This window comes from Tamandua tetradactyla, chromosome 23 (genome assembly GCF_023851605.1).
Source record: "Tamandua tetradactyla isolate mTamTet1 chromosome 23, mTamTet1.pri, whole genome shotgun sequence".
NCBI lineage: Eukaryota > Metazoa > Chordata > Mammalia > Pilosa > Myrmecophagidae > Tamandua > Tamandua tetradactyla.
The window spans coordinates 19,517,091-19,542,171 of record NC_135349.1 but is presented as its reverse complement, the minus strand read 5'-3'; the positions used below and the strand labels follow the sequence as shown (position 1 = coordinate 19,542,171).

The 25,081-nt window shown below is 37.2% G+C and overlaps 1 protein-coding gene and 1 non-coding gene across 10 annotated transcripts in view; one reads left to right on the top strand and one right to left on the bottom strand.

The window, feature by feature from the left end:
- Nucleotides 1–18,636, top strand: part of LOC143667177 (CUB and sushi domain-containing protein 1-like) — a 315,312-nt gene extending 296,676 nt beyond the window's left edge. For 5 of the 9 annotated variants that reach the window (XM_077141087.1, XM_077141081.1, XM_077141083.1 and 2 more), the window contains one exon: nucleotides 17,798–18,633. Coding sequence is in view for 1 of the 9 variants with exons in the window: in XM_077141077.1 (XP_076997192.1) it covers nucleotides 17,798–17,848 (51 nt within the window). In the remaining 8 variants the exon portion in view is untranslated. Of the gene's footprint in view, nucleotides 1–17,797 lie in introns of all 9 variants that reach the window. The other 4 variants (XM_077141088.1, XM_077141080.1, XM_077141094.1 and 1 more) reach the window with 2 other exon arrangements.
- A 2,412-nt stretch (nucleotides 18,637–21,048) lies between these two features.
- LOC143667883 (U6 spliceosomal RNA) lies at nucleotides 21,049–21,154 on the bottom strand. The gene has a single exon (XR_013168190.1). It is a non-coding gene; the product is annotated as a U6 spliceosomal RNA (small nuclear RNA).
- Nucleotides 21,155–25,081: the final 3,927 nt, after the last annotated feature.

The following is a 25,081-nucleotide window of genomic DNA, read 5'->3' as shown; positions in this document are numbered from 1 at the left end:
GTATAATCATGTTTGCTGGTTGTTGTTGTTAGATATGCTGGATACAGTGATGAGAGAAAAGGATGAGCTGAAGGCATCAAATTTGCAACTTAAGTGCCATTTGAATAGTGTAAACATTTCTATGTTTGCCTTGAAAGAAACAAGAAATCTCTTTGTTTTTCTGTGCTCACAGACTTGAAGTCTCTGAAAACAGACACGGAACCTCATTGTATAAGTAACAGATTTACAATGTAAACTAAATTCTCAACCTTGTAGGGTGTCTGCTGTTAAAGTAAGGGTTTTGATTGGAAAAGAATTGGATCCTGAATTGTGGGATGGGGATATATGGCTTGTTGATAATGGTGATGTGGAGATGGAATCCCAGGAATTTGATAAGCCTTTGCTACATAGACCTGTAATGGACTGTCCTGAGGATACAGCTCCCCAGCCTCCAGTCTGCCTAGAGGAGTCTGCCATCCAACTTCCACCTAATGAGATTAATCCTTCAGTGCCTTCTAACTCTGTTACCACCTCCCATGGTGAAACAACTCTCTCTTCTCTGTCTGGAGCCAATAATCCTGTTTCATCAGATGGAACTGCAATGGAATGCCCTGAGGTAATCTGCTTGAAGGACACTTCTCTTTCTTTTCATGATCTACCCCCACCACCCCTTTTCTCTTCAACACCTATAACTAAAGTCACAATGGGCACCAAAAAGTGAGGTGCAACTGTGATCCATGAGGAGGTACACTATAGTCCAAAAGAACTGCATGAGTTCTCCAATCTATTTAAACAGAAATCAAGGGACTATGTTTGGGAATGGATATTAAGGGTGTGAGATAATGGCAGAAGGAGTATGAAGATGGATCAAGGTGAATTTATTGATATGGGTCAACTAAGCAGAGATTTTGCATTCAGTATTGTAGGTTGGGGGATTGGAAAAGGTATTAACTGTTTGTTTGATTGGTTGGCTGAAGTATGGATCCAAAGACAGCTGAAATTACCTGAGGTAGAAATTCCAGAATTGCCCTGGTATAATGCAGATGAGAGGATTCAGAGGCTCAGAGAGATGGGAATGTTAGAGTGGATTTATCATGGAAGATCTGCTCACACACCCCAGGAAAGTCCAGAGGACACACCTTTCACCAGAATCTTGAGAAATAAATTTGTGAGATTAGTCCCATCATACCCAAAGAGCTCTGTAGTCACCCTTCTATGTAGGTCATATATCACTGTGGGAACTGCTGTCACTGAGCTGGAATCCTCAAACACAATGGGGATGATTCGACCCCATTTTGGCAGAAGACATGTGGTGATAGGTACTCATCATAAACAAAGTGGGTGCAGTCACCATAATGGACAGCTGACTCAAAGAAGTAGTCAAAATAATCTAACTCGCAGAGACTTGTGAGGTTGTTTAGTAGACATTGAGTACCTAGAAGTGAAATAGGTGGGTAGTCTACTAAATTCTTGTTTAAGCTGTATAAGCAGAAGAATTCTCAGTCAAGTGAACAGAAGTCTAACTTGAATTACAAAACCAGAGAGTCATGGCCCCTTAATTCCCTGAGTTGAGATAATTTACAGACCCAGAGCTCCTTGAATGAGGGGAGAGTTGGGTACCCTTAGGGAAGAACACTTTTACACTGCCCAGAATTTATACTGTTAACCTTCCTCCCAGCCTTCCCCAAGGGGACTTAAGGCCTTTTCCCAGGGTGACTGTGCAGTGGGGAAAAGGAAATGATCAAATATTTTGGGGATTATTGGACACTGGCTCAGAAGACACTAATTCCAGGAGAACCCAAAATGTCACTATGATCCACCAGTCAGAGTAGGGGCTTATGGAGGTGATGTGATTGATGGAATTTTGGCTCAGGTCCACCTCACAGGGACCATATTCTGTGGTCATTTCCCAAGCTCCAGAATGCATAATTGTGATTGACATACTCAGCAACTGTCAAAATCCCCACATTGGTTCTCTGACTCATGAAGTGAGGCCTATTATGGTAGGATAGGTCAAGTGGAATTCATTAGAACTGTCCCTACCTAGGAAAATATTGAATCAGAAGTAATACTATATTCCTGGAGGTATATCAGAAATTAGTGCTACTCTTAAGAACTTGAAGGATGCAGGGTTGGTGACTGCTAAGCCATCCCCATTCATCTCTCTTATTTCACCTGTGCATAAAACATATGGGACTTGGAGGATGATAGTGGATTATTATAAACTTAATCAGGTGGTGATTCCAATTGCAGCTGCTTTTCCTGATGCGGTATCATTGCTTGAGCAAATCAACACATCACCTGGTATCTGGTATGCAGCTATTGATCTGGTAAATGCTTTTTTTCTTGATAGCTGTCAGTAAGGGCCATCAGAAAGAGTTTGCATTCATCTGGCAAGGCCAGCAGTATACCTTCACTGTCCTGCCTCAGGGGTATATCAGTGCTGCAGCCCTATGTCACAACTCTGGTTAAATATCAACAATTTCCTATAGGGAGATAATTGTTTATAATTCACATATCTCTAGATTAATTGGGTTACCCAAGTCAGAATTAGAGACTATTGTGAGACCTGAAGATATCATTGGTGGGAGTTTACTTTCTTTTCCTTTGGGAGTGGGTGTGTGCAAAAGGGATGTAAACAAATATTTGTGAGCAAGAGGTCATAAAGCAGTAGATAGTATTATTGATATCAGGTTTATCATTCCTCAGTGTGGGAGGCTCTTATATTCCATGAGAATGACATTAAATTTGGTCATGTGACTTATATTGGCTGATGAAATTTCTCTTCTACCTCTGTAACAACATTGGCAATTATAAGAGAGTCCAGAGTATTGGAGTTGGGATCCTGGTTGATGGGCTTGTAAAATGAACAAGACCCTGAGATTCTGAGGTTATTACTTTATCGTAGCATCATTTCATGAAAGTGGACTGATGGAAATAGTATGAATATACTTATATAAGTGGTACATATTTATGAATAAAAAGTTGTAATGAAGTACATATATGGAAATTATACCCCAAGTATATGTAAAACTCAGAACAAGTATAAAAATTTATATCTCAACATTATTTCAGTGACATTTTTGAAGATGATTTTCAAGTAGAAGAGAAATGTGCAAGGATACACAAGTCAACTTTGAACAAGAAGAACAATGAGAAAAGACTTGTACTACCAGCTATCTAAACCTACTGTAAATTAGTGAACATGGCATCAAACTCATAAATATATAGGGGTTTTGATATAATGAACATCACATTTCAAACTAGCAAGGAAATGAATAATTAACACATAGTCATGGAGGAGTTGGCTGATACATTTGAGAGAGAGAAAAATGGAGAAAATATGGAAATACAAGGAGAATGCCATTGATAGGTGGGTTAGCAAAGATGCTGATGGAAGGAATGGCAACAGTCCATGGTGTTACCATGTGCATTACTACAAACATTACTCTGAAAGAAAATTCAGGATTGAAAATTTTGGATGACTGTGAGTTTTGGTACACTGACACTACAAAAGAAAGAAAGGGCCAAGTGAATGCTGAAAACTCTCAGACTCATCCAATTTGCCTTTCATTATCTCATATCTTATTGAAGGGCTAAGTTAGTTTATTTGGAGCTCCACTTTCCCTAAAAATAAAAGTTTTTTCATTGCCCCACAGAATTTCTTTTATTGCTTAACCCCACCAGGATGTTCCTTTCAGGACCTAGAAGTATAATTAGCACTTGGGAGCAAGGATGGAGCCCAGGAGCCCAGCACTGGAGGCCAAGTTGAAAAAGCTCTCCAAAGCCATTATGACCTTCCCTTTGGAGCTGTGGTAGGCAGGAAGGAAGGTGACCCACATGCTACAGAACACCAGCATGCTGAAGGTCAGGAGCTTGGCTTCACTGAAGGTATCAAGCAGGTTCCTGGCCAGGAAAGCTAAGGTGAATCTCCTGAGGTCCAAGGAGCTTCAGAATCCTAGGACACAACAGAAGTCAGTGATGGAGGCCTTATTACACTCAATGATGATGCTGCCAGGCTCAGAATGAGCATCTCTATAAATGAAGCAGAGAAAAATTCCCAGCCAGCATCCACAGAGAGTCAGCTGGATTTCAGGCAGGAGGGAATGACAGAATTTGGGGCCCCTGAGGCCAATCACTGCCTCATCCTTCTTCCAGGGGTTGTAGTCTTGAAGGACAGAATCACAGTGAGAGTTTTAGCTAAAACCTTGGAAATGGCCACTATAAAGACAACTCAAATGCCACTTGTCTGAGGTTGCAGGTGGTCATGCTGACATGGCAAATGTAGACTAAGGAGCAGAGAAAGCATGTGATGAGGGAGATGAGCAGGATGTAGCTCAGAGTCTGGTTGTCAGCCTTGACTGGGGAGTATCTCGGTGTTTCACAAAGATCCCCAGGACCATGGTAGTGATGAGAGAAGCACAGAGCCATGCTGGCCAGAGCTGTCCACCAAGGGTCTCCATAAGCCAGGAAGGTCACAGCCTTCTGGAAGTAGTGATCTCTCAGTATTTGTGTATTAAGAGTCTGGACACTTTACATTCCAATGCATATCTGTTGAGAAATGCAAGATGACCACTAAGACTTTAATGATTTATGATTCCACTTCTCTGCATAGACTGTTGTGTTATGTTTGGCAAGGTCCACAGTAATAAACTAGTGTTTTCTGCTAACTAAAATGTAGAGGAATTATCCAGAAATCTGGATGCTTGAACTCAGTGAATATAAAGACAAAAATGGCAAGCAGTAATAGGATGAAATGGGAATACCAAGGCCTGACATCTGGGCTCTGAAGCCTAGGAGATAGTCTTGTACCAGAAGGTGGTTATAGCAGAAATACCCTGGATTCTCAAGCCAGCTTGAACAGATTCACCTTGGATCTGTATGTTCCATAATTCGGATCTTTGTTGAGCAATATGATTTCTTTGGAAATTATCTATCCCTAAAATGGGTGAAATGTATGTCATCATGGGGTTTTTATGAGAATTTATATAAATAACACAGAACAAATACATAAAAATAGGCTTAGTTCAATGAACAGAAATCACCATCGTTATTCTTGTCTTAAAGTTTAGTATTTCTTTCTCAGTTTTCATCCACCTATCAGTAATTTGTCTCTTCCTTACCATATCCTTTCTTCATAATCTCATCTGACTCCCTCCTCTTCAAATTCTTCCTTTTCTATCTTATTTTCCTCTATTATGACCCTTACCATTCATCTACCTTCTTTATTTACTTTATCCTCCAGCTCTCATCATCAGACCTACTCAGTCAGACCAACATTGGAATTTCTGGGCATCTTTCACCTGAAGAATGACAGATGCTCAGAAATTCCGATGTTGGTCTGATTCAGATTCTCTTAAAAGCAAAGGGTAAAGCCAGTATTGAGGACTTGAAGCTAGTGACAGATCTGTCCAATGACAGCATGTCTACAAAGGATAGAGGTCTGAAGAGATATCAGAGAACCAGTTACTAGAGGATGAAAACGAGTCTTTCTTTATCTTGAATGGAAAGGGGAAATCGATACCTGCTTCCTGTACTAGAACTAGTGCTGATTATGAATTTAAGCCTTTCAGCTACAGATGTACCCTTCGCTCTGTGTAAATAAATCTGGGCTTTTTTTTTTTTTTACCTCTTACCTTTGTCATCTGTCATGGAAGATTTGATAGTAGAAGATACTCAAAAGACATTGTGGGAGGAAAAGAGTTTAGCTTCCAGGTTCCTGTGTGCTCACGTGGCAGGCTCCTGCAACTGTCCTTGCTTTTCCAGTGAGTGGATTCTGCACTGTGGGTGGACAGCAGCCCCAAATAGCTGGTCAGGTTCTATCTTCACCAAACACCTGTTTGTTGGCTTTGTAGTAGAGTTCTTCCAGTGAGACACATTTCAATGAACAGCTTTTCCCAGCACCTTGGAGGGCAGAATTCTGGCAATTTGTACCAGCACAGCTCACCAATGAATCCTCAGCCACTCAGTAAATCATGGTGATGTGCCCCCAAGTGAGGACTGGATCCCAGCCATAGGTGGGGAGGGGTCTTCTTAATCATAGGGTTGGTAACTGCCCCTTGTATCTATGTCTATATTTTATTTAGAGTCCTCTTTACTTCTTACTAACAAATCTCTGATTCTTCAAATCTCCTGTAATAGTTAATAATATCTGTCATGAGATTTCCTGTTGAAATACGTGTGTTGTTTAACTCTACGATTGGCCCCTGACTGATAACTGCTCAGGTTTATTACTTGCTCAGGACAAAGCATCTGAGGCAACATTGCTGGGCATTATGGAACAAGGACTACATGTTTTTCCCACAGAATGTGATTTGTGTCTGGTTCTGAGACTTCCATGTCCCATTCTGACCTCTGTAGAACCTACTGTTGTGGGGCTTAGTGCATCCTCCTTATGGAGAGGGCACTCACTGACCCTGTCATCGCATGCTATTTTACTGTGTTGCAACAAAGTTGAGCTCCTTATGTGATACTAACAAATTGATATGGGTTGGAGAAGATAATTGCCTCAAGGGGAGTTGTTCTCTAGGATTTTATTGTTCATTTTTAGGACCTAGTGGGATGGAGAAATTGATCACCAAACATGTTTTCCCATTGTTTTCACGTGGGCACAGAGACTCAAAGGCAGAGCCCCAGGGAAGAAATGTTCCCCAGATCTTCTTTCTCTCTGAGGCTTTCCAGTGGGTTGGCTAAAAGTAGTCAGGATGATCCTATAACCCAAATGAGGGATTTAAGGGCATTTATAACTAATATATCCATATAAATATACATTCATATATATTCACTTGTTTGCAAAACTATTGTATTATGCTCACCCAGCAGGGTGGGACATACCAGTTAATCACCTGTTATTAATTCTGCAGCACAGTCGAAGGCAGCTGATTTCATACTAGCCCTGCCTTCTTCATACTTTATCATGGACTAAGGATTTTGTCTGGCAGTTACGGGGATGCTTCTATGAAGCTCCCTCTGATTTTTATTCTCAAACTTCTGCAGTGTCCCCCCTCTGAGTGCAGTTTAGATTATTCCAGCTGCTTTATGAAAATGAAGCCCAGTGTGTACAGGGATGGAGACTTGGTCCTTGGTGGGGTTTTCCCCCTTTATACATTTATAACAGAGTGGAAAGTGGTTTTATGGCTGTCCTGGCATATTGTGTTGGCATGATGGCCAACACCAACACATGATGGCCTGGCATGATGTATTTCTCCAAGAATAAGTGTCTGCTTTTTTGTATTTTTTTTTGCCTGATAGTGAAGGGTGTTGAATGAAGTCTAATGTCATTTGCAATGCTCAGCCAATGAGCTCTAAAATCATGGAGCGCTGCCTTTCCCTGCCATTGTCTATAATTTATTTTGGATCATCTTACTGATGTCTGTCATTTCAAACTGGAAGTGAGAATTGATTTTTCTTTTTTTTGGCTTCTCTTCCATGTTCTTGGCTTTTTTCTATACATGACTGAGGTATTTCTGACATCTCTTTCCTCCCAGTTTCTCAGCCAGACTCCACAGTCCCTGACCTCACTGTCCTGCCATGACTGTTCCAGGTAATGGAGGGGTCCCCAGGGAGGGGGTAAGTGAGAGCCCTCAGACACACAGGGTGTGGGCTGAAGCTGAGCCTCAGAGGCCACAGCAACTACTCTTCTCTACAGTATTCAAATATGTCAGCATTTCTTCATTTGAGTGGAAAAATTGCAATAACTCTATAGAGAAATCATTGGTGTCAAAGGATTCCTATGACAAAAGCCTGTTTCATGGCAAAATATCTGCATTTCTTTATTTGTGTCAAGAGGGTTGCAAACTTCCTGCTCCTGATAAGCAACCCTGGATAAGATTTGCCTCATTTATTAGATTCATTCCTTTCAATTTAATGCAGTTTTACTTATGCTGTAGGACAATGGGGCTTGGATTTTATTTCAAAGTTTTATCAAGTGAGTTTTATTTCAGCACATTTTTATTGTTGTATTTAGCTTATACGTATTTACACTCCTGGTTCTTAAGTGCTGTTGATATTCACTATTGACCTGGGTGCCTGCTTCAGGATATGAGTGAGTCTAGGTCAGGAAATGTGTGTCCTTGAATCTCTTTGCAGGAAGAGATTCATGTTTAACTTACGTAGCTGCATAAGGCATGTAAAATTGGAGAAAGACTCATTTTTTCAAGTCATGATGCAAAAGACTGTGATCAGCTTACATGTTAAAAAATTTAGGAGTCTCACAGGCCTTCACAGGAGGACTTATTCAGAGTTATGTGTATCGCCTGACTGTCTGCACTTCAAAGACCATGTTTACTGTTGAGTGAGACTTGTAAATCTTCCAATATGGTATAAAAATGATAATTTATTTAAATATATCTCTACTCTTTAAGTTGCTATCCTTACCTATCGTTATGTTAATTATATATTTCTATATTGAGAAGAAAATATCTACTTTTTATACTTATATCATGTTATATTTTACAGGTCTAGAATAATCTGCCACATATTTTGGAGCACTTTCCTATGCAGATATCTTTGAATGCATCTCTGAAACAGATAAATTTTTAAAAGCAGAAGAGCTGATGCAAGTCTGTATACAGTTACATGCTTATGTTCATATTTCCAGTGTGCTCTCAAATGGACAAATTTACACTCTCACTGCCAGAGGGCATGAGAACAGCCATTTCTGTCACATTTTTGACACTTCTCTTATTAATATTTGGATTGATCAATTTACCTATGAGATTTTTGGCCTTTATTTTTTCTTGACTTGCCTTTTTTATACCCTTTGTCAGGATTTGTAATAGTTGATACAACTTTTGCTTTTATAAGAGCATTTCATATATCTAACAAAAAATTGAACTCCAATTGTGCCGCAAACATTTTGCCAGATTGATGGTTGCTATAGGAAGCTTTCTTCTGTTTTGTTGAAGAAATGAAACAATCTGTTTTCAAATTGTTTCAAAAGGGGGTTGTAATTTTCCCTTATGCTTCCTGCATTTGCCATGACACCCACAATTTATGCTGATGAATATAACCTTGGTCAGCTTTATTACTTTGTTTTTGAACTCTTGACCACCTAGGTTTTATTTTTTACTAAATTGTGACTAGATATGTAACTTGATCTCCTATTCCCAAAGAGTTGAATTCATAAGTGAAAAACTTACCCTCCTTCTAGTGTTTTAAATGCTACCTTATGATATGCAAACTCCTTTTTTTATATACTGATCTGTTTCTTTATGCTTTGTAGCCTTCCATGGACTTATCTGTCCCTCCTGGTTTAAAATGAATTACTTTGAACTACTGGAACTAATTAACAATACATAATTTTGGTACTTGGAAACTCATTTTTTTCTCTTACTATATTTTAATAATTTTATGAATATTTTTTCTTTTGGAAAACTTAAAAAATTATTGTTCATTGTTCTTGAATGCCATTTGATCTCTATGCTTTTATCATGCTTTCTTTTATATCTTTATTTAGAGTATAATATCATGTACACTTACTTATTCATTTAAAAGTCTTGTTTGGATCCCTCAGTAAAGTTTTTTACAGGGGTCAGGGCAATTTATGTCAAATCCATTCTTATATAGTTTATGTTTGTATCTGTATATATATATATAGTTTGTCTCTCTCTTCCTTGAGCCATTTAATCTCAATTTGAAAATATTGATTTGATTTATTGTTCTATTCAAGGAGTCATTTAGGAAAATAGTTTAGAGTTACAACTGCTTTATTGCTTCATCACTTTTGGGCTTAATTAGGTATTTTCTGGAGACTGCCTACCTTGGAAGAAAATTGTTGAACAGTTTTAGAGGTGTATCTAAGAATTTCTCCATTTGAATAGTTCCCTGAGATGGTTCGCTTGTAAAGCCAATTTAGCAAATTACTGGTCAGGTATGTAACCAACATTTGTTTTAAATACATATTTTTCCTTATAGTTTTGAACATTTGAGATAAATAGATAAAGGAAAGAATTATGAATAAGTATACTAAATTCCTTTGTTTATTATTGATTTATTTATTGTTGATTATCTGAGACATGAGAAAGAAAGTTAGTTCTTTCAATGCAATTTTAGTATCCTCATGTTTCTAAATGTTTTATGTGTTGATACTATGATATTGATGCCCACATTTTATGAATTAACCTCCTTTGTCTCTGTTAATTTCTTACTGAAATACAAAATGTCATTTGTGTGAACATCCTCTTTTTGTAAAAGCTGCTATGGAATACCACCAGTAATTCTCTTACTGTCTATGGCTCATTTATGTTTGCTGAATATGAAGCTATTTGCTTTTAATGTTTTGGAAATGCAGGTCAAAAGTTTATATTCAAGTATATTTAATGTGTAGCCTTTTAAATATGATACATGTCTATATTTCATGTTACTCCTTACTTTCTTTATATTTAACTTTATCTAATGACAAATTCAATAAGCTGTCATGGCTTTCCTTCTTTCTTTCCACAATCCTCTAATTCTAATTCTGAACCATTTGAAAGTACATTGCAGCTATTTCTTAAAAAAATATTTCTTAGCAAAATATATTTATGAAGAAAAACATACTCACATGACCCCACTGTTATTATAAAAATCAGGACATATATGTTGATACACAGTACTATTTTCCAAACTGTAGCTCTTATTGAATTCTGATTCCCAAACTATAGCTCTTATTGAACTCTGATTCCTCAAAAATATCATTTATTAAAACTATTTTAAAACATAAATTTATAAATCTTGATGAAACTTGGTGAAGGAAATATTCCATTTCACAGCTTATTTTGTAAAATACCCAAGAAGTAGTTTTTGACAGAGGGAAAAACTTGATATTTTTGATATTTTTCTCACACAAATAATATATACATGGGAAAATGATAGCAAAGAAATGTGAGACTTCTGTTTTAAACTGTTGGCATACAGGATTCTGTGAAGGTCCTAATAAAATCCAACTAGGTCTTGTAGGAATCCTAAATTTTAATGCTTTTTTGTATCATACAAAGTAAATGCATCCTTAGGGACAAAAATAAGAAAGAACAACTGTAAAAACTCAAATGTGAGCACTGAACTATAAGCATTTGCAGAGGGAGAGCTTAACAGCACAGCAGAGGGAATCCTGTGCCTCTTGAGTTTAGAGAGGGTAAGCATGGGGTATGATCAGGGCCTGGCATCAACCTTGGTTGATATGACCTCTGTCTTAAAGCAGAATGCAATTTAAACCTCCTCTCAAGAAACATACTCAACACAGGCCCTGATCCTATACAAATTAAAATCAAACAAGTATGAGCTCACAGTCTGCTAAGGGTTTCCACCAGAATATAAAAGTATAAGCAAAATAAATAAAACTCAATATTAAAATGAATGTTTGGATTCCCACAGGCTTTAGCTGCTGTAATTCCCAGACCCCAAATTATGAAAGAATGAAATGGAATTACAATAGTGAGCATGCAAAAAGAGGCCATAAAAAATACCAACAAGATTTGACAAAAAGTAAAAACATTAGAAATAAGATATAAATGTGAATATAATGCATTCTACTCAAGATTGCACAGAGTTGAGAAGAAAATTAATAAATTGAAGGATAAATAAAAGGAATTAGCCAGAATCTAGCACTGATAAAAAAACTGCAATATTTAAATTTATAAAGAACTGAAAAATTGATTGATAATAGCTTTTAAGTTAGAAGAAGACTATTCCAAATTAAAAAATTCAAAATCAGATTCAGATATGGAAGCAAGAAGAGGACATATTTGAGAGGCAATATTGGAATAGCTAATGTTTGGTCATTTTCCAAACCAGAAGAAAGACTACATACAGAAGTAAAAATCATGCCCAAAAAGATAAAGAAAAGTAAATTAATCATTTAATGTTTTTATGAAAACCACAGAGTATGAAAGATTAAAGCCAGAACTTCTAAAGTATATACTTGAGAGAAAAGGAAAATATTTGCAGAAGAATGCTGAAAAGGAAAAGTGTCCAATGAAAAATATGTGTAAATAAATAGGTACACCTAAATAAATATGCACACAAGTGAAAATATATGTATGTAAGTAGTAGGACAAAACAACTTAAATGAGAGGCTTAAAATAATCACATTACTACCCTGTTTTACCATTAAATTGCTCCTACTAGATAAGAGTTACAGACTTCTTTGGCCAGAGACTGTTATTTTCTCTTTGAATGCAATTTTGTTGAGATATATTCACTCATCATACAATCTATCCAAAGTATACAATCAATGTATCACAGTGCCATCACATAATTGTGCATTCATCCCAATCCATTTTAAAACATTTTTGTTACTCAAAAGAGAGAGAGAGAGAGAGAGAGAGGGAGAGAGAGAGAGAAGGAGAGAAAACCCAAAAGATCCCATATCCCTTATTGCTGCCCCTCCCATCTATTGAGTCCTAGCATTGATGTGGTATATTTCTTATTGTTTGTGAAAGAATGTTAAGATATTACTGTACATTAGAGTTTGTAGTTTACAGGATGTGCTTTGTCCCCAATTTACCACTCTGTTATTAATGCATTATAATAATTTTGTATATTTGTTCTAGTTCATGGAAGAATTGTTTTGTTAATCACAGTCATCATTAACCACCAGATTTCTTGAGTTTTCCTGGCCCAAGTTTGAATGTCTGGCTTTCCTTCTGATGACATATATGACATACATGACTACTTTCCCTTTCAACCGCATCCCTATATAATTCAGCACTGTTAATTATGCTCACAATAATGTGCTACCATCACCTCTATCCATTTCCACTCTTTTAAATTCAACCTAGTTAAAAATTCTGTATATCTTAAGTAACTTCCCCCATCTCTAGCCTCATTCTATCTCCTGGTAACCAGTATTCTACATTCTATGTCTGTGAGTTTCCATATTATAATTAGTTCATATTGGTGTTATCATCCAATATTTGTCCTTTTGTGTCTGACTTCACTCAACATAATGTCCTCAAGGTTCTTCCCTGTTGTTGGAAGCTTCAGGACTTCAATCCTTCTTACTGCTGAATAAATATTCCATTGTATATATATACCACATGTATTAGGGTTCTCTAGAGAAACAGAATCAACAGGAAACACTCACAAATATAAAATTTATAGAAGTGTCTCATGTAACTATGGGAATGCAGAATCCAAAATCTGCAGGGCAGGCTGTGAAGCTGATGATTACAATGGAGGATCAGGATGAACTCCACAGGAGAGGCTTGCCGGCTCAAGCAGGAAGAGAGCCTGTCTCTTCTGAATTTTCCTTATAGGGCTTCCAGTGATTAGATTAGGCATCACTTACTGCAGAAGACACTCCCCTTGGTTGATTACAAATGGAATCATACTGTGGATACAGCTGACATGATCATGATTTAATTTTATGAAATGTCCTCATCACGACAGACAGGCCAGAACTTATGCAACCAGACAAATAGGTACCACCACTTGGCCAAGTTGACACATGAAGTTGACCATGAGCATATCTTAATAATGTTAAGATGTTAAAAATAACATCACATTTTAAATTCTCTTCTTAGGTTGGTGGACACTTGGATTATCTCCATCTTTTGTTGTTGTGAATAATGTTGCTAAAAACATTGGTGTGCAAATGTTTATTATGTCCAAGCTTTCAGTTCTTTAGAGTATATATCAAGTTGTGGGATTGCTAGACTGTCCAGCAACTCTATTTTCAGCTTTCAAAGGAACTACCAAACTGTCTTCCCTGCTGGCTATACCATTTTACATTCCCACTAGCAGTGAATAAGAGTTCCTATTTTTCCAATTCCTCTCCTACACTTGTACTTTCCTGTTTAATAGTGGCATTCCTAATTAGATATGAAATGATTTATCATTGTCATTTTGATTTGTATTTCCCAAATATTTAGTGCAGATGAGCATCTTTTCTTGCACTTTTTAACCAGTTGTATTTCCTCTTTGGAAAGAATATCTATTCATGTTTCTGGCCCACTTTTTTATTTCTTTTTTTATTAATTAAAAAATGTTACAAGAAAGATACACAAACATTATTAAGATATGCTCATTCTGTTCTACATATATAATCAGCAATTCACAATATCATCACATAGTTGCATATTCATCATCATGATAATTTCTCAGAACATCTGCATCAGTTCAGAAAAAGAAAAATTTGAAAAATAAAATGAAAACAGAGAAAAAAATTATACATACCATACCTTTGGCCCACTCTTTTAAAAAGCTTTCTTATTTTAGGGTATAACATATACACAAAGCAAAGAAATAAAAAAGCAATAGTTTTCAAAGCACTCTTCAATAAGTAGTTACAGGACAGATCCCAGAGTTGGTCATGGGCTTATGATCCTCTCAAATTTTTCCTTCTAGCTGCTCCAAAATATAGGAGACTAGAAGGCTTAAATACTTTTTAATTACCACAATCGACTTTTTTCTTTTTGTGAAAAACAACATCTATACAAAAAAGCAATAAATTTCAAAACACAACACCACAGTTAGTTATGGAACATATTTCAGAGTTTAACATGGGTTAAAATCCCACAATTTTAAGTTTTTACTTCTAGTTGCTCTAAGATACTGGAGACTAAGAGAGGTATCAATTTAATAATTCAGCAATCATATTCGTTTGTTAAATCCAATCTTCTCTGTATAACTCCACCACCACCTTTGATTTTTCTATCCCTCTCTTTAGGGGTGTTGGGCTATTGCCATTCTGAGTTTTTCATGTTAGAAGGGTCTGTCAATAATCTGGGGTAGGGTGATGGAATTATCTGACATCCTGGAGAATCTGGGCCCCTCTAGGTTTCAGGGCTTCTCTGGTCCAGGGACTCATCTGGAGGGTGAAGATTTCTGGAAAGTTACACCAGTGCATGGAACCCTTGTGGAATCTTATATATTGCCCTAGGTGTTCTTTAGGATTGGCTGGAATGGTCCTGGTTGGGGTTTGGCAGGTATGATAAGTAGCAATGTTTAACTGAGGCTTGCATAAGAACAACCTTCAGAGTAGCCTCTTGACTCTATTTGAACTCCCTCTGTCATGGATATTTTATTAGTTATACTTCTTTTCCCCTTTTTGGTCAGGACAGAACTGTTGATCCCATGGTGCCAGGGCTGGATTCATCCCTGGGAGTCATCTCCCACATCACCAGGGAGACTTTCATTCCTGGATGTCATGTCCCACCTAGGGGGTAGGACATTGATTTCAGTTTCAGAATTGGGCTTAGAGTGAGGCCACATCTGAGCAACAAAAGAGGTCCTCCAGAAGTGACTCTTTTTTTTTTTTTACATGGGCAGGCACTGGGAATAGAACCCAGCTCTCTGGCATGGCAGGCAAGAACTCTGCCTGCTGAGCCATTGTGGTCCACTGCAGAAGTAACTCTTAAGCATACCTATAGGTAGGCTATGCTTCTTGGCCCATTTGTAAGTGCAATTTTACTGGAGTATATTCACACACCATATAATCCATTTAAAGTATACAATCAATGGCTCTCAGTATCATCATGTAGTTGTGAATTCATCATCATAATAAATTTTTTTTTTCACGGGCAGGCCTCAGGAATCGAACTTGGTCTCCCGCATGCAGGCAAGAACTCTGCCTGCTGATACACCCTGGCCCACCCCATAATAAATTTTATAACATTTTCATTACTCCAAAATGGAAGTAGAAAGAAAAAAGAAAACCCAAAATATTCCATACCCCTTATGTTCCCATTATTATTATTATTATTATTGTTGTTTTCATCTATAGTTTATTATTCATCTACCCAAACACTGGATAAAGGGAGTGTCAGTTCAAGGTTTTTACAATCACATGGTCACATGATAAAAGCTATGTTAGTTATACAATCATTATCAAAGATCAAGGCAACTGGAGTATAGTTCCACAGTATCAGGTATTTACTTCTGGCCATTCTAGTACTCTAGAAAGAAATGCCTGTATAAGGAGTCAGTAATCTTAATAATTCATTAAATCCTAATTTCTCAGTTGCACCTCCTCCCTCTCATTTCATTATTTTCTCAATCTTAAGGGGTATCTTGTCAATGACCATTTTAATGACTTTGGCTAGAAAGGACTGTCAACCTTATGAGGTTGATCCTCTTGGAGAGATTTGCACCTTCAGGTTTCAGGGCCTATGTGGCATAGGAACAATCTGAAGAACTTAAGTTTCTGAAAAAATAAACCTACTAAGAAAAAAATTTATAAAGTTCTAGATAGAACCCAGGCTATTCTTTAGGTTTCAGGAATGCTATTTGTTGGGGCTTGGCATATTGCAGCAATTTGCAATATCTGGCTGAAGCTTGCATAAGTGCAACCTCCAGAATGACCTCTCCACTCTATTTAAGATGTCTAAGCCACTGAAACTTTATTTTGTTTAATTTCTTTTCATCTTTTGGTCAGGAAAACATTCTCAACCCTGCTTTGTCAGAGCCAGGCTCATCCCTGGAAGTCATGTCCCATGCTGCCAGGGAGATTTACACCCCTGAGAGACATGTGACATGTAGAGGGGAGCACAATAAAGGGTGACTTTATTGGCAGAGCTGGTTTAGAGAGATTTGGCCTATTTTTTAAAATGGTTGTCTTTTTGTTGTTGTTGAGTTGTAGGATTTCATTGTATAATCTGGATGTCAAACCGTTATCAGATATGTGGTTTTCAAACATTTTCTCCCTTTGAGTCAGAACCTTTTCACCTTTTGACAAAATACTTTGTGCAGAGAAGTATTCAATTTTGAGAAGGTCCCATTTATATATTTTTTCTTGCAGTGCTTGTGTTTTGGGTGTAAGGCCGAGGAAACTATAACTTTTCATTAGATATTGAAGGTATTGCCCTATATTTTCTTCCAGTAGTTTTATGGTACTGTCTCATATTTAGGTCATTGATACATTTTGAGTTAATTTTTGTAAAGGGGTAAAATAGGGGTCCTCTTTCATTCTTTTGGATATTAATATCCAGGTCTTCTGGCATCATTTATTGAACAAACTGTTCTGTCCCAGTTGTGTGGACTTGAGAACATTATTAAAAAAATCAGTTGACCATAGATCTGAGGGCCTATTTCTGAACTCTCAATTCAATCCCACTGATCAATGTGAGATAATTATGTTTTAATTTTACTGGTGGTGAAGTTTGGGAAGCCACATCCCCTTAATCTCTTATATATCTCTGAGGTAAAATGCAGCATCATCACATGCATCTGTCTCTTTGTGCTTCTCTCAATGACTCATGTGTTTTTCTCCTAAATGTACCATCCATGAGAACTGTGGAACCCTGTTCCTTTATCTTGACTTTTAGATTTGCAGATCTCTGAGTCTCTGAGCCAGGTAGCAGCTAAGGCATATGATGGATAGCCTTTTGCTGGACTCTGTCTCATCCTATTCCTGCTCTTTCTCTCTGCCTGCCCCTGCCACTTCTCATAATATCTTGTATTTAGCCATAAATTATCATGGTTATTGACAGTAAGAGGAATGTATCCTACTATTCCTGAAACTTGACTCCTTGTGTATAATCTGAGACACTCTGAAGTACTGTGAGTGTAAAAAAGAATATACATGTATGAGTTTCAGGATTGAAATAATTTAAACCTAACTGAAAAATCTGCCACTTTATTAATCACAATCTATTATGGGTTATGACATCCCCCTACAGAAAACTTAGCACTAAATTTTGGGCATCTGGGTAAAAGACTTTATTAATTATATTAGTACCAAATGCTGAGGGTGAGAGCAGTGACAGCTATTGCTGCATACAAAATAAGTGGTCTGGGCACCCATCTCCTAACAAGGTACTCACTGGAGCCTTCACTAGGGATAATGTCAAAGGATGGGATTTGAGACATTTCCTTAAGCATCTTTCTGTTCTCCCTACAGATTTTTCTCCATACATTACCAGTATGTTTTGGCCTTTGTTTTTGCTACTGAGACTATCAGCAAGGACCCGCACTGTTACCCAACATGTCTCTTGGATATGATCTCTACAATGCCTTGCCCAGTGAATGAAGGACATTGGAGAATTGCCTGATATGGCTGTCTGGCCTTGGGAAGGCCATCCCTAATTATTCATGTGAAAGAGGGAGGAAGTCTGTAGCAGTCATTACAGGAATCACTTGGTCAATTTCTGCTCAAATGGGGACACTGCTGGAACTCTATAAATTTCCAACAGGTGAGGATGGCTGTAGGAACAGCAGATAAATGCTTGATTTCCCTAAAACCATTTTCAGATGACCAAGATGTGAATGAGAAAACTGTGTTTATTCAACCCATGGAGTAAAAGAAATATAGAAATGTGTGTGTGTGTGTGTGTGTGTGTGTGAGTGTGTGTTTAGTAGAGAATGCAGAGAAACCAATGGAAGGGAGCACAAATATATAAAGAACATCATGGGAGGTAATATATAGGAGTTTGTGGAAACTATGCATCTGAACAAATGTCTCAGAATGAAAGTGATTATCTCAGGGAACTCTCAGAGTGAAATAGTACAGTGATACTGAAATGAGCAAATCTTAAATTCTATACTTTATTAAATATCCATTAGGGGTTAGTTAACTTCCCTGACTGGAATTCACTGCCATATTCTTTCTCAAATTACATCCATTGAACTCAGATGTGATGATCTTTTCTTTCATTGTTTAGCTTACCTATGGTTCCTATGGAACCTCTTCTGAATGAAAATAGCCCATTTCCATCACTCTATCACATGGCACCCAAAGATACTTCTCTGCCCACTGGCATGGCATTATTAATGCTGCATTTCCACTGGACATGGGTTGGGTTGGTTGCCTCAGGAGATATGAAAGGTACTTGATTTATGTCAGAATTGAGAGAAGAGATGGACAGTAATGGTATCTGTGTGGCATTTGTGGAAATGATCTCTGCCACTGAGAGAGACTATTATATACTGGGCTGGAATTACCTCCTCAGAATCCAAGATTCATCAGCAAGTGCTGTTATCATTTATGGTGACACAAATTCACTTCTAGGTCTCAACTTTGATAGATGGACTTTTGTTGTGACATGGAAAGTCTGGATCACCATATCACAATGGGATTTTACCACCACTGAGAGATTTCCAGGCTTGACACATTCCATGGGGCACTATCATTTTCTCACCACCACAGTGAGATCCCTGGTATCAAACACTTTCTCCAGACAGCAAATCCTTCCAAATACCCAGAAGACTTTTATCTCAGCAAATTATGGTTTATACATTTTGATTGTTCCATTTCTGAATCTCACTGCTCCTTCTTTCTTCATTGTACAGTTCTTAAGGAGAATTACTCAAGTTACAAGTCAATTTATATCCATATATGAGACTCTTTTAAGGAGTTAAAGGTTACAGAATCTCATGACAGACATCTTTCAAATTATTTATGTGTAGCTTTGTAAATTCAGTGTTGAAACTGGTTCCAACCTACCTCTTTAAAACTGACAGCCTACTTTTTCACCTCTTCATTTATGGAGAAATCTTGACCACATGGAGCTTGTGGAGCAAACTATCCTACTTTCACCTGTAATCCAATTACATGAGGAATACTCACATAGTTGAGATTATCATACATGGCCTAAGAGATTCTTTTGTTATGCAAAGATATCTGCTCACCAGCACTGTTGTTAAAATGGAGCTACAAAAGATGCATAGTTATGTGAATAAAGAGAGCTAGAGTTGGAGAACACCTGAATTGAATTCACATCATTAGAACTTGTTGGATATATGACATTGTAAACATCTCTAATCACTTCAATTCAAGTTCTTGTTAATATAAAAAAAAATGCACATGAACCTCAGATTGAACTCCATGTATTCTCAATATGGCTGTATTTAGTGTCAAAAAGTTTGCGAATTCCTCCAATCAGCTAAGTAAACACAGTTTTAAGTGAATTTTTTTATTGCCAACATGACAGGATTCTACTTAATGTATATTATTAATATTTGTCTTCTGATTTTCTATAGACCCACCATTCTGTTTGCAGCAAAAGTTGCAAACCTGGATTCTGGAAAACTCCTCAAGAGGGAAGGGCTGCCTGCTGCTTTGACTGCACCCTCTGCCCTGGAAATGAGATTTCTAATGAAATCTAATGATCTAATTTGTACAATAATACCTCCCCCACTTCTCTTTCTCACCCACTTACATTCATTTGTTGAAGAAAACAAAAAGGTCTGAAATAGGAACTTAAATTCAGTTACTCTCTCAATTATTCAAGAATTTCATCATAGTGATCAATAATTTAAACTCTTCAAATGACATTCTGTTTCCTTCGGTTTTATTCCTCTTAGAATTTTAGGTACACATAAGTAATTTTTTTTCAAGGAAACCTCTTTTGACATGCGTTTGCCTCTATCATGGAATACTGTTTTTCATCTTCCCATAATCATATCTAAGGCATTTAAAAATTCTTTTTACTGTATAATATAACATATATACAAAGCAAAGAGAGAAAAAGCAATGGTTTTCAAAGCACTTTTTAACCAGTAGTTACAGGAAAGATCCCAGAGTTGGTCATGGGCTTCTATAAGATCCTCTCAGATTTTTCCTTCTAGATGCTCCAGAATATAGGAGGCATAAACATTTTGTTTTATCATCACAACCAATTCTTTTCTTTTTTGTAAAAAATAACTGTGCTGGTTAGAAATGCTATATGAACTCTAGAAAATCCATGTTTTAATCATAATCTCATTTTGTAAAGGTAGCTGCTTCTTTGAATCCCTATTCAGTATTGTATGTTTGAAACTGTAATCAGATCATCTCCCTGGAGATGTGATGTAATCGAGAGCAGTTGTTAAACTGGATTAGGTGACAACATATCTCCACCCATTCAGGCAGGTCTTGATAAGTTTTTGGAGTCCTGTGAAAGAAGAAACATTTTGGAGAATGGGAGATTCAGAAGGAGTAGAAAATGCTGCATCACCACGAAGCACAGAGTCCATAAGCCAGCGACCTTTGAAGATGAAGAAGGAAAATACCTCCTGGGGAACTGCATGAAACCAGAAGCCAGGAGAGAAAGATAGCAGATGACGCCGTGTTTGCCATGTGCCCTTCCAGCTGAGAAAGAGAAGCCCTGACTGTGTTCGCCATGTGCCTTCTCACTTGAGAGAGAAGTCCTGAACTCCATTGGCCTTTTTTTTTTAAATATGGAATGCTTCATGAATTTGTGTGTCATCCTTGCTCAGGGGCCATGCTAATCTTCTCTGTATCATTTAATTTTAGTATATGTGTTGCTGAAGTGAGCACTATAGACTTGTTTTAATTGGGACATTTTCTCAGACTTAGAACTGTAAACTAGTGACTTATTAAATTACCCTTTTAAAAAGCCATTCTGTTTCTGGTATTTTGCATTCTAGCAGCTAGCAAGCTAGAACAGATTTTGGTACCAGAGACTGGGGTGCTGCTGCAGTTTGTGGATACCAAACATGTTGGCATAGCTTTTCCCCCCGCCCCGTATACAAAACACATTCATTCCATAAAAATTTCAGAGAACCTTAAACCATTCTGGAACAGCTTTTTAAATGGATAAGGGGAAGAATCTAGAGGAGTTGTGATAAGCTGATAGAGGAAGCCTAGAATTCTCTGAAGAGACTGTTGGTAGAAATAATGCTTCTAAAGATGCTTCTGATAAAACCTTAGACAGAAATGAGGTGTGTGTTAGTATAGACTGGAAGGAAGATGAACCTTATTTTAAAATGGCAGATAATCTGGCAAAATTGACTAGTGGTTTTACTTGGAAGACAGATTTTAAAAGCCATGAACTTGGATATTTAGCAAAACAGTTCTCCAAATCAAATGTTGAAAGTGCAGCCTGGTTTCTCCTCACAGCTTATAGTGAAATGCAACAGGAGAGAGATAAACTGAAAACTAAACTCTTGATTACAAAGAAACCATCCCTCAAGGGAATTGGCCAATACTTTTTTATTATCTACTTAATATAGTCTAGGGTGTGTCCAGGCATTACATTAAGCTACACAGGATTAAAGGTACTCATTTTCACTCTGGGTTCCCTGTGTTTTGATTATTCAAATGAGATATTTAGACAGGTTGAGTTTGATTATGTGCTACAGAAAATTTAGATTCCAGACAATATAAACCTTTCCTCTGTTGGTCTCAAACAGTAGGTGCAGTTCTAAAGTATAGACAACATCTATATTCTGTGTTCTGAATTACTTTAGTCCTGACCCAACTGGCTTCATTCTTATTTCTAAATACCAGGCTATAAATATACAAAACACCCTATCAAAATCCAGAAATAATAATTACCATTCCAGACTAAATGTGTCTGCTTTAAGAGCTTACAATTTTGGCTCCTGTTTTCTTATAAATATTTTCTAAAGGAGACTATACAATAATTTTTCTTTCATTTCTGGCTTATTTTACCTCACCAAATGTGCCACATGTTCATTCACATCATTGCAAGCCTCACTACTTTGTTCCTTTTTGTAGCAGCACAATATTTGATCATAAATATACACCATCATTCACCAATCTACTTCTCAGTTAGTGCATCCTTCAGCCACCTGCATTCATCAGGCATCATGTATAATGCCCAAAGTCCACAGTCCATCAACATTCTCAATTTTAGATAATTTCATTGTTCCCAAGAGAAGGATAGACAGTAAACACACCTTCACCAAATAGGAAATCTAAACCTCCCTTTAACTCTTGTTCCCACCCCACCCCATTATTTACCCCTGTATTGTTGTGGTACTGCTATTTTCCTGTTAAACATAGCCCATAACATGCAATAGCAGTTTCCCCCCTGTACTTTTGACTTAAACACTCTTTGTACATGAATCATACCTTTGAAGTAGTTCTTGCAAGAACTAATTTATATTTCTAGTGTTAATCAGTGGGACACATAGACCTATACAACCCCTTTTAATCATGTTCAGTTTCAATATGGTAATATTACTTATAGACCCACTAGAGAACCACCTTCAATTCTATCTATACCCTAACATTTGAGTTCAACCTCATTAGTTAACTGTTCACCCATCTCTAGCTTCTATCTCTGACTTCCCCTCAGGTGGGCCTGAGGGGAAGAGGAAACCTAAGAGCACCACCTGCTGGGAGGAAAAAGAAAGTGTAATCTGGTGAACTGTCTAGTTCAAATAGTGTTGAATCCTCTGCATGAGGTCTGGGCCTTAGTTTGTCAGGGAATTACTGATAAACCAAGTACAAAAGGAGACTTTCAATGCAAATCCAAACAAATACAAAACCTTAGATGACTGAAGGAAATCAGCTTCCAAAATAAACCCTATCAACATAATTAAATGCCTAGAAGCCAACAGAAAATCACAAAACATATGAAGATGCAGGCAGTTATAACCCAGCCAAATGGCCAAATTATAACACTGGAGGAGACACAGACTTTGGAACAACTAATCAAAGATGTTCATACAACTCCCTTAAGTAAATTCAGTGGATCAGCTAATGACATAAAGGATATAATTCAAAAGGACTCTAGATGAGCATAAAGAAGAATTTGAAAGAATAAGTAGAAAATGACAGATAACACAGAAATGAAAAATGGTGTTGACCAAATAAAAAATGTACTAGAAACACACAACAGCAGATCTGAAAAAGCAGAAGAAAGAATATGTGAACTAGAGGGTATGACAATTGAATGCAAAGGGTCAAAAGGACAAATGACAAAAATGATGGGCAAATTTTAATTGGATCAGACAGAAATGATGGACAACATGAAGCACACAAATATGAGAATCATTGGTGTCCCCAAAAGAGAAGAGAAAAGTAAAGGGCTAGGAAGTTTAGTTAGGATGATGGGGGAAAACTTCCAAACCCTTATAAAAGACATAAATTAAAAAATCAATGGAGCCCAAAAACCACAAATAGAATAAATCAAAATAAGCCTAATACAAGACACATTCTAGTCATCTGTCAAATGTTGAAGAGAAGCAGAAAATCCTGAAGATGGCAAGAGAAAAGCAGCTCATCACATATAAGGGAAACTACATAAAACTGAGTTCAGAGTATTTAGTAGGCAACATGCAGTCTAGAAGTCAGTGATATGGTATATATAAGAGAAAGACTCCCAGGCAAGAATTCTGAACCCAGCCAAATTGTTCTTCAAAAGTGAGGGAGAGATTAAAATTTTCAGAGACAGACAAAGGTGGAGAGAATATGTCAACAAGAGACTAGCCCTACAAGAGTTATTAAAGGGAGTTCTGTCAGCTGAAATAAAAAGACAGGTGAGGGAGTTATGGAAGAGGGCACAGAATTGAAGAGTACCAGTAAAGGTTAGTTAAAGTATAAAAGGAGTCCTATTACAGATTCATCTTTATTCAGTCTTTCAGTCTGTCATAAGATTGGATCATTTCTCTTTATTTTTTTTCTCATTTTCACTGACCCTTTCTTCAGTCATATCCAATCTTCTGTTAAACCATCCATTAAACTGTATAAGTATTTATATATATGTATATACTATAAATACACAAACATTTATATATTCTATTTCTCACCTCACTTTCCACCTGCTGAGCTAATTCTGTCCTCTAGTTATTCAAACACCTACGAGTTTCTATCTGAACTTCAGCCACTCTATGTGGCAGCAACAGTGGTCTGCCCTCAGGTCAAAAGTTGTAAAATGTGAAAACTTACCAAGTGCCTTAACTTTCATCTAAGTTTTGACTTCCTTTCTGTTTCTGCCTTTTTTTGTTCACCTTCTTTTGCTTTTAGTAATTGGTTTAGAAGTTCACCGTGGTTCTCACTGGGTTAAAATTAAGGTGCTGGCAGTGCTGCCTTCTTCCTGGAGGCTTGAGAAAGAATTCTCTTCCAAACTTACTCAATTTGTTGCTTGAATAATGGACTGGGATCCCTGCTTCTTGCTGCTACCTTAGCTCCTAGAGGTCTCTCTTCCAGTCTTTCATCATGCCCCCTACATCTCAGAACTAGAGATGGCATGTTGAATTCTTCTCTTGCTGGGAATCTGACTTCTTCTTCTGTGGCATCAATTTCTTTCTTCCCTGTTTTTGCTGCAGTTCACTTCTGCTAACTGCTGGAGAAAGTTCTCTGCTTTTGAAGGCACATACGATTGAGACCACTGGACAATCTAAATTAATTTCCCTATTTTAAGACCAAAACCTGAAAAGTCCCTTTTGCCAATTAAGGAAACATATTCATAATTATGAAATTAATTCCCAGAGA